The sequence below is a fragment of the Cnephaeus nilssonii genome (genome assembly GCF_951640355.1).
Source record: "Cnephaeus nilssonii genome assembly, chromosome: 4".
NCBI classification, from domain to species: domain Eukaryota; kingdom Metazoa; phylum Chordata; class Mammalia; order Chiroptera; family Vespertilionidae; genus Cnephaeus; species Cnephaeus nilssonii.
Genome location: NC_137075.1, coordinates 43,650,410 through 43,666,309, shown reverse-complemented (window position 1 = coordinate 43,666,309; position 15,900 = coordinate 43,650,410). Strand labels below are relative to the sequence as shown.

Here is a 15,900-nt window from a genome sequence, read left to right as displayed (position 1 = left end):
AAGGTCACTTCCTTTTAAAAAGTGTTTCTGACTCTCACCTCCCAAGACCACTCTCTCCTTTATGTGCTCTGGCTACACTTCTGTTATATCCTCTATAACTATTTGCTGTTATTTGTCAAGTTGTCTGCCCCCCGACGCACCCTCTTACAGTAAGCTGTGAAGACCTCCCGGGACCCATGCCGAGTCTGTCTGTCTTGAATTCCCGCTTCACACAATGCTTAGAACACAGCAGGAGTTTGGCTATTGACTAAATGGATGAGGAAAAGCTTCATAACACGAATGGGACAAGGGTCTCCTGGTAGGGACGAAGTCTCCTCCTACCCCATTAACGCCCCCAAGTGCTCTAACTTGGGTAGCGGAGGGCTGAAATTTGTGGAGACAAACACCGGCCCAGACAATTGCTGAAGAGGTGAACTTGCTCAGGGAACCAAGCAAAGGCAAAGGCCTTGGAACCCGGGCTTCCTCACCCAAGCAGGGGATGGTGGAGGCCACAGTCCGCGCGGCTGGGACACCCAGGAGTCAGGGGAATCAATCCAGCTCCAGGGAAAAGCAGGCGCCCGGCGTACTTGGCTCCGCCGTTTCCCGGCAACCACAGGCTCGCCCCCCCCTCCCCCCCCCCGCTTCCTTGCACTCAGCTGCTCACTTCCTTATCCACTGGACCTATCCGCGCACAGAACATCGCCAGGTCGGCGGTGGTTGGAGGATTTTCAGGATCCGTCACTCGGAGACTCCGCCCACCATTTCCTCCGGCTGCCGCAGACTGAGCGGAGCGGAGGGTTTGCGGGCTGCAGGGCCGGCTGTTGCGGTAGGTGAGGAGGGGCGGGGGGCCCAGCATTTTGTGTCCCCGGTTCCGGCCTCATCCTGGAATACCGCAGGGAGGCCTCGGAGCCGGACTCGTCTCGCCCAGCCCGTCCTGGAGGCCAGAGTGACTGAGGCCCGTCTGGCCACCCAACTTCCCTGCGCTGCCCTGGACTTCCTAGGAGGGGAGGGGGACCGGGCTCCGGGGTGAGAAAATGTTTGGTTTGGGTGCGTTTAAATTATTTTGGGGTGGGGGTGGGGGTTCATTGTGCCCCCCCACCCCCCCCGGCATTAGTTCATTCAGGGCTTCCGTGACGCACCTGTCCCGTTTACTTCTGAGCCCTTGCGCTCGTTGGGCTCTCCTAGAATTGGAATTTTTCAAACCTTTCTGTTGGCAGCCTTCCTAATCTCAAAGGCCCATCCTGTAAGAGACTAGACAGTTATGAAAGCCTCCAGGTGCTGTGTGGAGCCCTCCACCTACCTACCTCTGCTAGGGCTACTTTCAGTATATTCCCAATCAGGCAGAATGGTATCTGGTAAAAGGATGGATTTTGGAGCGGCACTGGTCTGGTTTCCAATCAGGGATTCACCATATATCAGTAATTACCCTTCTGATCCTCAGATCCTACAGATTCTCCATCTGAAAAATGATGAAACTGTCTATTAGTGTTTCTATTAAAACAAGAACACAAGCCCAACTTCTACCTATAATGAGCGAATGGGCCTTTGCATATGACAGTGCTCTCTGAGAGACACTTTTCACCAAGCAGCACTTGTGTATATGGAACTGTGCAAGACCGTTTAGTGCCTTATTGAAAACGGAATTTAATTAGCTGAGGGCAGAATTGTTGAATTTGGGAGCTTTTTGGAGAAAAGTGCAAGCTGATTGTCTTCACTGGAAATGCCATGAAATGTGCACGCACCTGTGGTGTGTGTGTGTGTTTAAAAACATACAAAAGTAAAATTTGCCATTTTAGCCATTTTTAGATATATAGTTCAGAGGCATTCACATTGTTATGCAACTATCACTACCACCCATCTCTAGAACTTCCCAAACTGAAACTCTGTACCCATTAAACTACCCATTAAACAATAACTCCCATTCCCCCATTCCAAAAACCCCTGGCAACCACTGTTCAATTTTCTGTCTCTATGAATTTGACTGTACTAGGCACCTTATATAAGTGGCATCATCCAGTATTTATCCTTTTGTATCTGGTTTGTAGAAATTCCATTTTTGAAGACAAACTTCATTATGAGAACAACTTGGGTGCAGAGCCAGAAGAGGAACCCAATTACCTTTTTGTCATCTTTTTATCTCTAACACAGAAACCTAATAGAAGAAATTTTAAATTTTGTTAAAGTTCTTAAAAGCCTATTACCTTCAATGGGAAAACATACATCTGAATACTACATACTTATACTGTATCCTTAAAGCCAGTCCTTGCTCACTTGAGCTTCTGTTTTTTCAGCTCAAATTCCAAATGAAAATGTTTGAAAGCATTGACTCTACGGCTACAAAATCTGGCCCGGATCTTTGGGCTGAAATATGTTCCTGTCTGCCAAATCCTGACCAAGAGGATGGTGCCAAAAATGCCTTCTCAGACTCCTTTATGGATTCTTATCCTGCAAGCACAGGCCCGAGGGAGGCCCCGGACTTTGCTACTCAGCCAGCTATAAAGCCTTGGGCTCCCTTGCAGGATTCAGACGTGTATTTAGCATCTTTAGGTAAGTTAGATGGCTTTTTTAAAAAAAATCATAAATTGATGGTTTTAAAGATGCTTGTTGAAGTTCCTTTACCTTAAACCTGGTTTTCTGTTCTTTTTTAAAATTCTCACCCAAGGATATTTCTTCCATTGATTTTTAGAGAGAGTGGAAGGGAGGGAAAGATCAGGAGAGAAACATTGATGTGAGAGACACATCAATTGGTTGCCTCCCACACAGGCTCCAACTGGGTCTGGGGATCCAACCTGCAACCCAGGTATATGCCCTTGACTGGGAATCCAGTCAAAACCCTTCAGTGCACAGGCTGACAGTCTAACCATTGAGCCACATCAGCCAGGGTGGTTTTCTGTTCATAAAAAAATTTCTTTTTGTCCTCACCACATGTATCTGTCAGGTGTAAGTAAGTATAGGGGTTGTTTCAGGTTGGTTGTGGGAAGGACCCCATTTTCCTTGTACATAGGGATTAAAATGGTCTTTGCAAACTCTTACCTCTGTTATATCTAAATTATGCTTTATGCCCTGGCTGGTTTGGCTCAGTGAATAGAACGTCGGCCTGCGGACTGAAGGGTCCCAGGTTCGATTCCAGTCAAGGGCACATGCCTGGTTGCAGGCTTAATCCCCAGTAGGGGGCATGCAGGAGGCAGCCTATCGATGATCTCTCATCATCCATGTTTCTTTTTCTCCCTCTTTCTTCATCTCTGAAATCAATAAAAAAATATATTTAAAAAAATAAATTTGCTTTATTTCTTGGCATTGTGTAGACCCTCTTGCCTACTATTGGTGGCTCATATATTCAAATAACTAAAAAATATCAAATCTTATGCTATCCTAAAAGGAAAGGTCAGAGCTACATGTGGATTTATGGTGCTACAGTTTGAAAACCTGTTATAGTAGATAGATTGATTGTTGGAATGGGAACATGTTGACATAAAATTCATTCTGCCTCTTGTTAGCTATTTTATTTTTTTAATATTTCCTGAACATATCTTCACTATCCTGTCCTATGGCCTTAAGTGTTAGTATTTAGAAAGACTAAATACACAAGAAAGAGATTCAGATTGTTCCATGCTAGGGGAAAGAGAAATATCAGTCAAGGGTAGTAATCGCCATGCTTTAAAATTGTAGTATATTTTTATTATTAAACATACATGAGACCCATCTACGTGTCACAAAACCAAACCTAGGAATAATTGCTTAAGGAAGGAAAGGCAATTCAGGAAGAAGAAGCTTTTAAGGAAGGGTAGAGAGAAGAGTCAGAATAGAGTTTACATAATTGCTGAGAAATACCTTGGAAAAACAAGGAATTTTGTTAACTGTGTACTGGGGGAAAAGATATGAGAAAAACAGGTGGAATGATGGATAATGAGAAAGATGAGGGAATAATGTGAGATTCTCAGGAAGCCATCAAAGATAGGCTATGACCATGGCTGAGTAGGTTGGCAGTTCTGTTTTGTGGTAGTCAGAACATCTGTTTAATGATGATAAGGAGAAGAAGCAACATTCTGAGAAAACTAAAAAACCAGATCCTTTGGCTTGTGGGTGCTCTGTGCCCAAGGGTTATAAGAAACTTTCATGGGTTACAGACATGGTGGCCGTTAGGATGGGAAAGCTGACAACTATACCTGCAAGTCTGATGTTCGCATTTATATGTGTGCATGCAGCCAGAGAAGAGGAATCCAAAAAGGAGCTAGTGAAACCACCGCTCCAGTCTAACTATGTTGAAGAGCAGCCTGGTAATTGACAAGTGGGCTTTGGCTCCATCCACACTGCAGCTGATCCTGATATTGGCTGGCGCAAGGGTGTCTATGTCCTTGTGGAAAATGGGATAATGGATACAGTACAATTTGGACAAGAGGCATATGTTTATCTGAAGAACCCACCATGGAATTTTCTTCTGAAAACTGGACTAATTGGTTTCAGGATTGGCAGGCTCGGTTTCAGCAAGAAAAGGTTCTAGATTTAAGAAAATTGGTTCTCCACTGGGACTGGCCACTTCAGGAACAACTGTTTATTGTCCAGTTCAGTCCGTAACAATTGCAAAGGTAACTAGAAAAAAGGCATATGGTACAAGCCAGAAAATTTGTGAAGCAGGTAAATCGTTATGGAAAAAAAAAAAAAAAACCACCAAAAAAGTATCACTTCCTGAACCTAAAGAAAAAAACAAAGCTAGGAACCTCTACTGAAATAGAATTACCTGCAAAAACAACTCACGACTTGAAACACTCAGTTTCTTTGCCAACAGAACTCAGCTCTGAAACGAAGACCAAATCAGAATTCACCTCAGGTGCTACACGGTTTATGCCTGACATGGGTCACAAGCAGTCCCATCTAGAAGGTGTAGATATGTATGTACAGCAGTAGAAGCTGAACTCGGCTAATAGAGAACTACAGATGTGTGAAGTTCCAAATAATGACGAAAAAGATCATGTAATGAGTAACTGTGACACATAGAGTATAACTTAAAGCAAGTTTGTCCTTTAGATCTTCTAATGTATAGTTTGGCCAATCACATAAGTGTTTAAAACACACACAGCAAACACAATCCAAATACTAGTAAATGATTGGTGAAGAGGCAGTAGTATTAGGATGCATTTGATGACTTTCAAGGGTGTTTATAAAAACAACAAAAAATAGAGTGAATACGTGAACACTTCTGAGACTAAAATTTGAAGAAACATCTATCTGTATATAAATACTTATACATATACACTAGGTATATGTGCTTTAGCTTTTGTAATTAATGTCAGCTAAATTAGAATGGTGTATGGAAGGATGTGTTATTTATTTCCCAGAGCTGGAATAAAATATCCATAGTTTATGACAAAATAAAAGAAGCTTTCATGATTATCAGTGATAATTTTGATTGGTTCAGAAAGTTAAAATTCCCTTGATATTTTCTAAAATCAGATAAGATGATGATTAAAATTTCCTTCTCCGAGGAAAATAAGAACCATTTCTGGCTCCTGTGGCAGAGTTTGGGAGACAATGGCAGGCAGGTTTGGAGTATGTAATGGCACCTGCTTCTGCCTGCCCAACTTAGATCACCCCTGATCATGGACTCAGCACACTCAGAGAGGGGAAGACCTTTTCCAGCCCAAAAGAGCACCTTCCACCTGACAGCCAAGGCCAGACAATATAAAGATAGTTTTTATTGCCAAATAAACTGTATCAAAGATAATTCACTAAGATCACTGATTAAAACCTTAGTCAGTTCAACATGAGATATACATAATTCTTTCCATATCCTCAAGGAGAAAAAAATTCCTCAAATATTTTACAGGTGTTTTACATGGGTGAGCTTGGAGGTCACTTGCATCAACAGAAGGTACTTATTGCCCTAACTGGTTTGGCTCAGTGGATAGAGCGTCTGCCTGCGGACTCAAGGGTCCCAGGTTCGATTCCGGTCAAGGGCACGTACCTTGGTTGCGGGCACATCCCCAGTAAGGGGTGTGCAGGAGGCAGCTGATCAATGTTTCTAACTCTCTATCCCTCTCCTTTCCTCTCTGTAAGAAATCAATAAAATATATTTTAAAAAAAAGAAGGTACTTATTGTTTTGATCAGTAGATGCTAGCTGATGTGGCTTATCTACAATAATAAAAGGGTAATGTGCTAATTAGACCGGATGTCCTTCTGGACGCCCTTCCTGACGAAGCTGGGCCAGAGGGAAGCCAGCCCGGGTACCCGGTGCCTGCCTGCGGCCGGAGGAGGGAAGCCCAGGTCCCAGGTGCAGGAGGGAAGCCGGTGCCGGCAGCTGAGGGAAGGAAGGCCTACTCTTGCACAAATTTTCATGCATCGGGCCTCAAGTTTAGAAATGAAAACAGGATTGTAAATCATAAAGTTTCCATTGGTTCTGGGCTTGATGTTCACCATCCCTAAAAGCTATCATTTACCCATTTATTATAGTTGAAGGCAAGACTAAACAAAGGCAGAGGTACATGGTGATACCCTCTCTTGTAATCTTCAAAAGGGGATATCTGTTCTCAACAGTTACACTTAAAATGCAATAAGAGTAATTAAACATCTATCGTCAGGAAGCCATATGGACCACTCTCAAAGAGATTACAAGATGTTTGTTTTTATTAGGCTCCAACATCCAGGCCTGAAGTTGAGCAACTTTAAAAAATGTTGGGAGATTCCTTCTCTTTAATCAAGAATTTAATCACACATAGAAATCTTACAAGTCTCTTACTGAGTTCTTATCAAGTCAATTTTAATGTCTAATGAACCATTGGATCTCTCATCATTTTCTCTAAGTCTTTCTCTTGAGGTTTGGCAACCACTTTATGTCACTGTAACAAAAAAACCATTTACTCCTCAGAGAGACTATTTTCAAGGAGTTAAAAAAAGATGAGAGTATACACATGTCAAGCCAGGGAAAACAAGCATTCCTTAGAGAGATACCTGCTGGGCTTCTGTGACTTCAAAGAAAACATGCCATCAATTTGTTATGAGAACCTATGGTTTTTCCCTTTTTGGGGTAAAACATTTATTTGGTGCAATGTAGAGTGAAAACATTGTTCAGGAAAAGGAAAATTGTACATTTCTCTTTATCTGCCCTCCTTAAAAAATTAGGGTTTTTTGTTTTGTTTTTTTTTGTAGAGTGTGTGGATGTACTCATCAGTCAGAGAATTTTTGAAGTTGGCATTTGCATTTAAAATTTAGTTTCATTTCATATTCACTTTCCTTGTTAAGCTCCATTTCTTCTCTCTTTAGAGAATAAACTGAGAAGAATCAAAGGTTTAAATCAGGAAGTGACTTCTAAGGACATGCTTCGAACCCTGGCCCAAGCCAAGAAGGAATGCTGGGATCGGTTCCTCCAGGAAAAGTTAGCATCAGAGTTCTTCGTGGATGGACTTGATTCTGATGAGAGGTAAGTGATTCCCAGGCCAGTTCTAGGTGACGGTCTGTTTTACTGTGCGCATTTCTTTTTCTCTAAAGAATTCAGGGAGAGTGACATGTGAGTTGAGATATTAGTTGATATCAACATCGGCGTCTGAGTTAAAATCATCCTTTGTCAGTTTGCTCTATTTGCTCTTAGTACAGCAGCAGATTTTTGAGAAAGGGTATTTTTGCCAAAAGGCAAATACTCCAGCCACATCTTGATCACAGATTGGATGTAGTTGAGGATAAACCATTGCCTTCTTTTTTTTTTAATTTTTTTTTTTTTATCCTCACCCTAGGATATATTTTTTTATTGATTCTCAGAGAGAGAGAGGAAGTAAGAGAGAGAGAGAGAGAAACACTCAATCAGTTGCCTCCCATACATGCCCCAACTAGGAATTAAACCCGCAACCTAGGTACGTGCCCTGATCTGGAATCAACCCGCAACCTTTTTGGTGTAGAGGATGATGCTCCAGCCAACTGAGCCACCCGGCCAGGGCCATTGTCTGCATTTTTAAGTGCAAGTACATAAAGCACTTGAGAAATCGACAACTGGAACTATGTCTTCTTACCTCCAAATCTCTGTTGCCTTACAGAGTTTCTGTCATATTGTAGCCACTCAAATGGGTGTAGAGTAAATGAATAATTTCTTAAGCATCTACTGAGTGAAGGCACTGTGCCTGGTGTCTTGGGGCTGGGTTGTAAGGAAATTTAACACCCTCTTTTTTTGTCCCTGTAACTAGTTAGGGAGAGATGACAAATAGGTATAGACGTACCTAATAATATGAGGCAGCATGAGAGAAGAGCCAGATGAGAAGAAGTGATAGAACATGCTTTAGGAGTTGAGAGACCATTGAGCTCCCTTTGGGCTCTGGTGTTTGTGCCAAGGAAGGAGGCAGGACTTGAAAGCACCTGCAGGTGGGCCAGATGCAGAAAGGAGAGAGCATTCTGCCACAAGGCAGGGAATGCTTGACAGCGGGAAAATGGCTCTGCCACTTAGTGGTTGGATGTTCTTGGGTAAGAAAGCTGTGTGTGCCTCAGTTTCCTCCTCTGTAAAGCAGAGGAAACCTCATAAGGTTATTGTGAAGGTTGAATGAGTTACTGTGTGTAAAGTTCTTAGAACAGTGCCTGATACATGGTAAGTGCTATATAAGTGTTAGCTATATTAATATTATTCTTCCTAACATAATTTTATTTATTTTTAAAGACTAGTTTAATGATTTTTAGAGAAAGAGGGAAAGAGAGGGAAGAGAAGCATCAATAGATGTGAGAGCACAGTATGGATCAGCTGCATCCTGCACGCCCCCTTACTGTGACTGAACCCACAACTGGGGCATGTGCCCTTGACCAGGAATTGAACCAGCCACCCTTGGTACACGGGACGACGTCCAACCAATGGAGCCACACTGGCCAAGGTGCTAACAGAATTTTAAAGTTCAGTAACAACTTATTCAAAATAAGATCAGTGAGGGGAGTTAACAACCTCAATTTTAACAAAAGGTCTTGAGGGGAATATGACTTAATCTAAGTTTACAACATATCTTTAACATTGATTTTGAAGTCCCATTGTGTCAGATGAAGAGATTGCTGCTGAAATTGTGGGCAATATGTGAATAAAACTTCATACATTTTATTTTTTAATTTGCAAAGTACCTTCACTTACATTATCTTAAATACCAAATCAGCATTCCCTGAGATCCTTCAGAAATCGGTGTGGCATCTAAGGTCAGGCCAGCTACCTTCTCAGGTTCAGAAAAATAATACAGATTTTGCTCTTTTCTGTATCTAAAAGCTCAATCCAATTGAGCTTTAAACTGCCCCAAATACAGAAGACTTGAAGATACACAGATTCCTGACTCACTAATAATTTGGTGTTTTCTCTCCCCTTGAATAGTTCCTTCCTTTCCAGCTCTCAGAAGGAAAGATAAAACTTTCTCCTGCCTAATTCCCAACTAAGAATTCTTTTTCTTTGAAATCAGATCAGCACCAAGGCTCGTTAACATTTCAGTGTATTTATCAATAGCTAAGATAATGTGTTTTTCCCTTCTCTATAGAAATAATTGAGCCTGGCTGGCATGGCTCAGTGGTTGAGGGTCGCCCAGGAGGTCACGGTTCGATTCCCAGTCAGGGCACATGCCTGGTTTTCGGGCTTAATCCCCAATAGGGGACGTGCAGGAGGTGACCAATCAATGATTCTCTCTCATCATTGATATTTCTAGCTCTCCCTTCCTCTCCCTTCCTCTCCGAAATCAATAAAAATATATTTAAAAAAAGAAATAATTCTATGAAAAGCGTGGTAGGTGAAGATTAAATGCCTGTGCAGCATCTGAGTCCCCTGAGCTGGGCTGTTACTCCCCCGAGCCTACATCGGTGGGAAAACTTCTGTCTTTCTTCAGAGCAAGGACCAGCAAACAGTATATATGCATCTGTTTTCAAACTCCAAAGTTTATGTTTTAAACAGAGGCCATTTTGTAGGGGATTGTGTGGTTCTTCACCTACAGGAAGGCCACCCTCTTCATGCTTTTGGCAAGGAGTCATGGCTGAGCAATCCAACTGTGCACAACATGAATCCCCATCCCTGAAAGATGTCTTAAATCTGCTGCTTATGGCTTTATTTCTTGGCTTACTAGTAAGACTTTGTGCTATTGAAGAGCATAGAATGTGGTTAACATTATTTCTGGTCATTTATATTTTACTGTGGATGTCTAATGGCTGTAGAGGGAAAATCCTGTGTACTTAAGGAAGGTGGGGAGGAGACCACTTCTCCCTTCCCCACAGATCCAAACCAAAAAGGGCCTTCTGGCTTGGTGGCCATTCCTTTATGGGGGACATTGCTGTTCCAGTGTTTCTATCTTGGGGACTTGCTATAGGGTGAACTAAACAAACAAAAAGCCCATAAACAAAATTGCTCTCAGTGCAACTAAGCATAATTGAGTCTCAGACTATCTCAGGTATGACATTTCAAGATGCTCAGGTTTTTGCCTAATAATTTGGTATTTATTGGAATGTTTTCTCCCCTTGACAGTTTCTCTCCTCTTTTGAGGGGGGAAAAAAAAGGACAGGACTGAGGTATTAGCTCTTCAGCTGTTCTCATCAAGCCTTCAGAGGCTCTGCATTCCTAGGAAGTCTGATGCTGCTTATAGCCAAGTGCCCACCAGGGGGTAAATTATGCCTGGGAGCTGCCAGGATGCACAGCTGTCAGAGGAGTATCGTCTCCTCCCCGCGTTAGCAGTGAAAAACTATTGTAGGAAGAAATTGGTTGTGGGTGGGAAGGCAATATTTGAGTAACTGAGATAATCATTAAGTAATTAATCATCCAGGTCTGATGCAGTCACCCTTTTCTCTTGCTCTTTTCTAGCACCTTGGAACATTTCAAGAGGTGGCTCCAGCCGGATAAGGTGGCCATCAGTACAGAGGAGGTCCAGTATCTGATTCCTCCAGAGTCACAGGTGGAGAAGCCAGTGGCTGGGGACGAGCCAGCGGCAGCAGAACAATAAATTACACCCACATATAGACAGACAGACAGACACAGATAGACAAGTAGACACACACACACACACACACACACACACACACACACACACACACTTGCGTGGAGCAGCTGTCTTGAGTCCAGAGGGAAGTGGGGAGCTCAGCGGCAGTATCAGCAAGGAGAAAACTCTGGAGGGGCAAAGCCCAACTTTCCACTCCACAAAGCAAACAGCTGTGGGTACCTGAGGACTTGCTTGGGGCTGGAATGTGTGTCTGTCTTGGATGAAGTGACTGACCCAGTGCATCCTGGATCAAAATACCGGTTTCCTGTATGTCTCACAGCTTGCTCGAGCTCTGGTGGAGCAGGTGAGAAGTCTACCGAGAATCTACTGAGAATCTAGTGAAGGATCCAGGTGTAAATGTATGTGGAGCAGCTGATGCCCTTGTGTATAATGTTTAAGTTAAGTGAGCCATATTTATCCTTGCCTCTTCTGGATTTTCCTGCCTGTGTCCCAAGCATTCCCTGGGTAACTTGTCAGGGGTGAGTGGGCCAAAGAAAGTGAAGTCTGCCTCCTTAAATCCAAGCCCCATTTGGGGCTTCTCTAAGTCCATAATAAATATGAGGACTTTAGCAAAAGAGCCTGTGCTTTTGATTTGTTTCTTGTGGGGAAAATGGACAAAAGAAATGTGGAAAGGTGTGTGTGTGTGTGTGTGTGTGTGTGTGTGTGTGTGTGTGTGTGTGTGTATTTTTAAATTTCATGAGTGGTTTCTCCCCTAACTTCCTCCTGCACTTATAAAGGACTAAGTTCCAAATTAGACTTGCAAATATGGTTTTGGTATTTGACACCACTGCTTGAATGTTCCCTGCTTGCTACTAGTAGCAGCTTTTTTGGATGAGCCTGTGCTTCCCTCCTTATTTATGGTGCTCTTGTTCCGATGGTGTTGTCCATATAAAACTTTTCTCATCAGAACAGCTGTATGTGTGGTGCAATTGACCTGATTCTTCCCGGAGAGATGCTCCCAGGCAGTGGGGAGGTAAAAACAAAAGCATGCCAATGCAGGTGAGCTGGTAACTTGTCAGCCTTCTGTTTTTAACATGTGCCCTCTGACAATCCAAACCTCGGTGCTCTGAGGGGTACATTTCTGAGGCCACAGCTCCATGGAACTTCTTCCTGGATAACAGATTCCTAGTCCCTAATGATGAGCAGGGTGGCCATACAAATCTTCAGAGAACATTTGCTCTTTTTTTTTTTTAATTGAATTTATTGAGGTGACTTTGGTTCACAAAACCATACAGGTTTCAAGTATACAACTCAACAAAACATTATCTGCACACTGCATCGTGCACCTATCACCCAAAGTAAAGTCTCTTTCCATCCCCATTTATCCCCCCTTTGCCCACCTCCACTTATCCCTACCCCCTTTCCCCTCCGGCTATCAGCACACTGTTGTGTGTGTGTGTGTGTGTGTGTGTGTGTGTGTGTGTGTGTGTATATATATATATATATATATATATATATATATATATATATACTGGAAGCCCGATGCACGAATTCGTGCAGCAGTGGGGTCCCCTGGCCTGGCCTGCGGGATCGGGCTGAAACTGGCTCTCTGACATCCCCCGAGGGGCACCAGATTTGCAAGAGGGCGCAGGCCAGGCCGAGGGACCCCACTGGTGCACGATCGGGGCCAGGGAGGGACGCAGGAGGTTGGCCAGCCGGGGAGGGACCACGGGAGGGCTCCAGTGTGTGTCTTGCCTGTCTCAGTCCTGATCAACCCGACCCCAGCAGCAAGCTAACCTACCGGTTGGAGCGTCTGCCCCCTGGTGGTCAGTGCACATCATAGTGACTGATTGACTATCTGCCCCCTGGTGGTCAGTGCACGCCATAGCGAGCGGTTGAGTGGCCTTAGTATATCATTAGCATATTATGCTTTGATTGGTTGAACAGATGACTGGATGACAGGACACTTAGCATATTAGGCTTTTATTATATAGGATATTTGCTTAATCCCTTCACCTTTTTTCATTCAGCCCCCCAATCCTCCTCCCCTCTGACAGTTGTCAGCCTACTTGATGTATCCATGCCTCTGTTTCAATTTTGTGAAGGACCCAGTTTATTTTGTTCATTAGAGTCCACATATAATTGAGATAATATGTTATTTGTCTTTCTCTGACTGGCTTATTTTGCTTAGCATAAAAATCTCCAGGTCCCTCCCTGGTGTCACAAAAGGCAAAATTTCCTTCTTTTTTAAGCCTGAGTAGTATTCCATTGTATAAATACACCATGGCTTTTTTATTTACTCATCTATTGATGGACACTTGGGCTGTTTCCAGATCTTGGCTATTTAAATAATGCTGCAATGAACATAGGGGTGCATATATTCTTTCAAATGAGTGTTTGTTTGTTTTTTAATATATATTCCCAGAAATGGGATTGCTGGATCAGAAGTCAGTTGCATTTTTAATTTTTTGAGGAAACTCCATACTGTTTTCCACACTAGCTGCACCTGTCTGCATTCCCACCAGCAGTGCACTAGGGTTCCCTTTCTCCACATCCTCTCCAGCACTTGCTGTTTGTTGATAAATTGATAATAGCCATTCTGATAGGCATGAGATAATATCTCATTGTGGTTTTAATTTGCATTTCTCTGATGATTAGTGACATTGAGCATTTTTTTCATATATCTAATGGCCATCTCTATGTCCTCTTTGGAGAAGTGTCTATTCAGGTTCTTTGCCCATTTTAAAATTGCATTTTCTTGGTGTTGAGCTTATAAGTTCTTCCTTTTTTTTTTGGTATAAGTTCTTTTTATGTTTTAGAAATTAACCCCTTATCAGCTATGCCATTAGCAAAAATGTTCCCCCATTCTATGGTTTGCCTTTTCATTTTGTTGATTTTTTTTTTCTGTACAAAAGCGTTTTAGTTTGATGTAATCCCATTTGTTTATTTTCTCCTTTTTTCCCCCTTGCTCAAGGAGATACATCAGCAAAAATATTGCTATGAGAAATGTCTGAAATTTTACTGCCTATTGCTTATTTCTAAATCAAGTATTTGCCTTGTTTGAAAGGATGGTAACCACCCAAGTAATTCTGTATCCTTGCCTAATTATATGAATACTTTTGTTGTAATTTCCAGATATATTTCCCCCTTTCTTTTTAAAAAAATGTATTTTTATTGATTTCAGAGAGGAAGGGAGAGGGAGAGAGAGATAGAAGTATCAATGATGATAGAGAATCATTGATCAGCTGCTTTCTGCACACCCCCCACTGGGGATTGAGCTCATAACCTGGGCATGTGCCCTGACCAGAAATCAAACCATGACCTCCTGGTTCATATGTCGATTCTCAACCACTGAGCCATGCTGGCTGCCCCCGCCCCCCCCTTCGTTTTTTTGTTAACTAATAGTATTAGCTTTGTTCTTTCACTGTTTTTTATTGGTTGGATACCTTTGACATAGAGTGGGCCTCTATGTTCTCCAGAAACTTTGAGGAAGCCAGATGCTGACAATCATCTGGCTCTGGACCAAGCTTGCAAGCTGCCATCTCTACCTGGGGTTCATACCTCGCTCTTCCTACAGGCCATTGGATGGCGTTCAACTGGAAGGATTGTTTTAAAGAAAAAAGAAGACTAAGATTTTTTTTTTAATTCTTTTAAATCATTTTAAATTTATATTTTATTTTTTAAAATATATTTTTATAGATTTCAGAGGGAGGAAGGGAGAAAGACAGGTAGAAATATCAATGATGAGAGAGAATCATTCTCCCACATGCCCCTACTGAGGATCGAGCCCACAACTCTGGCATGTGCCCTGATCAGAATCAAAACGTGACCTCCTGGTTCACAGGTTGACACTCAACCACTCAGCCACGCCAGTCAGGCTCATTTTTTATTTTTCAATTACAGTTGATATACATTATTATATTAGTTTCAGGTGTACACTCCAGTGATTACTAGTAAACATTACATAAATTACTAAGTGAAGATCCCAATAAATCTCACCCATCTGATAACATACATAGTTATTCAAATATTATTGACTACTAGAGGCCTGGTGCATGGATTTGTGCTCCGGTGGGGTCCCTTGGCCTGGCCTGCGCCCTCTCACAATCCAGGACCCCTCAGGGGATGTCAGACTGCTGGTTTGGCTCGATCCCTGAAGGCGAGGACAAGGGACCCCACCGGTGCACAAATCCATGCACCAGGCCTCTAGTATGCATATGAGATCTTTGATTAATCTCTTCCCGCCCTCCCCCGACTCGCTTCCCTCTGAGATTCATCAGTCTGTTCCATGTTTCCATGCCTGTGTGCTGAGCATCTGCCCCTGGTGGTCAGTGCGTGTCATAGCTACTGGTCAAATGGTCGCTTAGGCTTTTATATATATAGATATTTCCTATGTTGTACTTTACATCCCCATGTCTATTCTGTAACAATCAATTTGTACTTCTTAATCCCAACCCCCCTCCCATCTGACAACCATCAAAATGTTCTCTGTATCTATGAGTTTGTTTCTATTCTGCTTGTTTGTTTATTTTGTTTTTTAGATTCAATTGTTGATAGATATGTATTTATTGCCATTTTACTCTTCATATTTTGATCCTTTTTTTCCTTAAAAAGACCCTTTAACATTTCATATAATACTGTCTTAATGGTGATGAACTCCTTTAGCTTTTTCTAGTCTGGGAATCTCTTTATCTGTCCCTTGATTCTAAATGATAACTTCATTGGGTAGAGTAATCTTGTTTGTAGGACTCTGCTTTTTGCCACTTGGAATGTTTCTTGCCAATCCCTTCTGGCCTGAAAGTTTCTGTTGAGAAATCAGCTGTCTTATGGGAGCTCCCTTGTAGGTAACTAACTGCTTTACTCTTGCTGCTTTTAAGATTCTCTTTTTGTGTTTAAACTTTGGCATTTTAATTATGATGTTTCTTAGTGTGGGCCTCTTTGGGTTCATCTTTTCTAGGACTCTCTGTGCTTCTTGGACTTGTATGTCTACTTCCTTCACTAAATTAGGGAAGTTTTCTGTCA

At 42.4% G+C, this 15,900-nt stretch overlaps 1 protein-coding gene and 1 pseudogene across 4 annotated transcripts; both read left to right on the top strand.

The window, feature by feature from the left end:
• The first annotated feature begins 733 nt into the window (after window positions 1-733).
• CCDC32 (coiled-coil domain containing 32) lies at window positions 734-11,480 on the top strand. 3 transcript variants are annotated; one of them, XM_079769393.1, is made up of 4 exons: window positions 734-809; window positions 2,271-2,526; window positions 7,238-7,394; window positions 10,764-11,480. In XM_079769393.1, the coding sequence occupies exons 2-4, from the start codon at window positions 2,283-2,285 to the stop codon at window positions 10,900-10,902; spliced, it is 540 nt and encodes a 179-aa protein (XP_079625519.1). In that variant the 5' UTR covers window positions 734-809; window positions 2,271-2,282; the 3' UTR covers window positions 10,903-11,480. The 3 variants fall into 3 exon arrangements, with proteins under 3 accessions (XP_079625519.1, XP_079625518.1, XP_079625520.1); XM_079769392.1 differs by having other exon boundaries at window positions 750-805; XM_079769394.1 differs by lacking the exon at window positions 734-809 and adding an exon at window positions 820-1,005.
• Window positions 4,109-6,007, top strand: LOC307098523 (MICOS complex subunit MIC27-like; annotated as a pseudogene). The gene has a single exon. The product of its transcript is annotated as an MICOS complex subunit MIC27-like (transcript).
• Window positions 11,481-15,900: the final 4,420 nt, after the last annotated feature.

Excerpts from the sequence above, each read along its gene's own strand:
- CCDC32 (XM_079769393.1), top strand. The coding sequence starts at position 2,283 with ATGAAAATGTTTGAAAGCATTGACTCTACGGCTACAAAATCTGGCCCG. Across the intron at positions 2,527-7,237 it reads CGTGTATTTAGCATCTTTAG|AGAATAAACTGAGAAGAATC; the intron begins GTAAGTTAGATG and ends TTCTCTCTTTAG. Across the intron at positions 7,395-10,763 it reads GGACTTGATTCTGATGAGAG|CACCTTGGAACATTTCAAGA; the intron begins GTAAGTGATTCC and ends GCTCTTTTCTAG.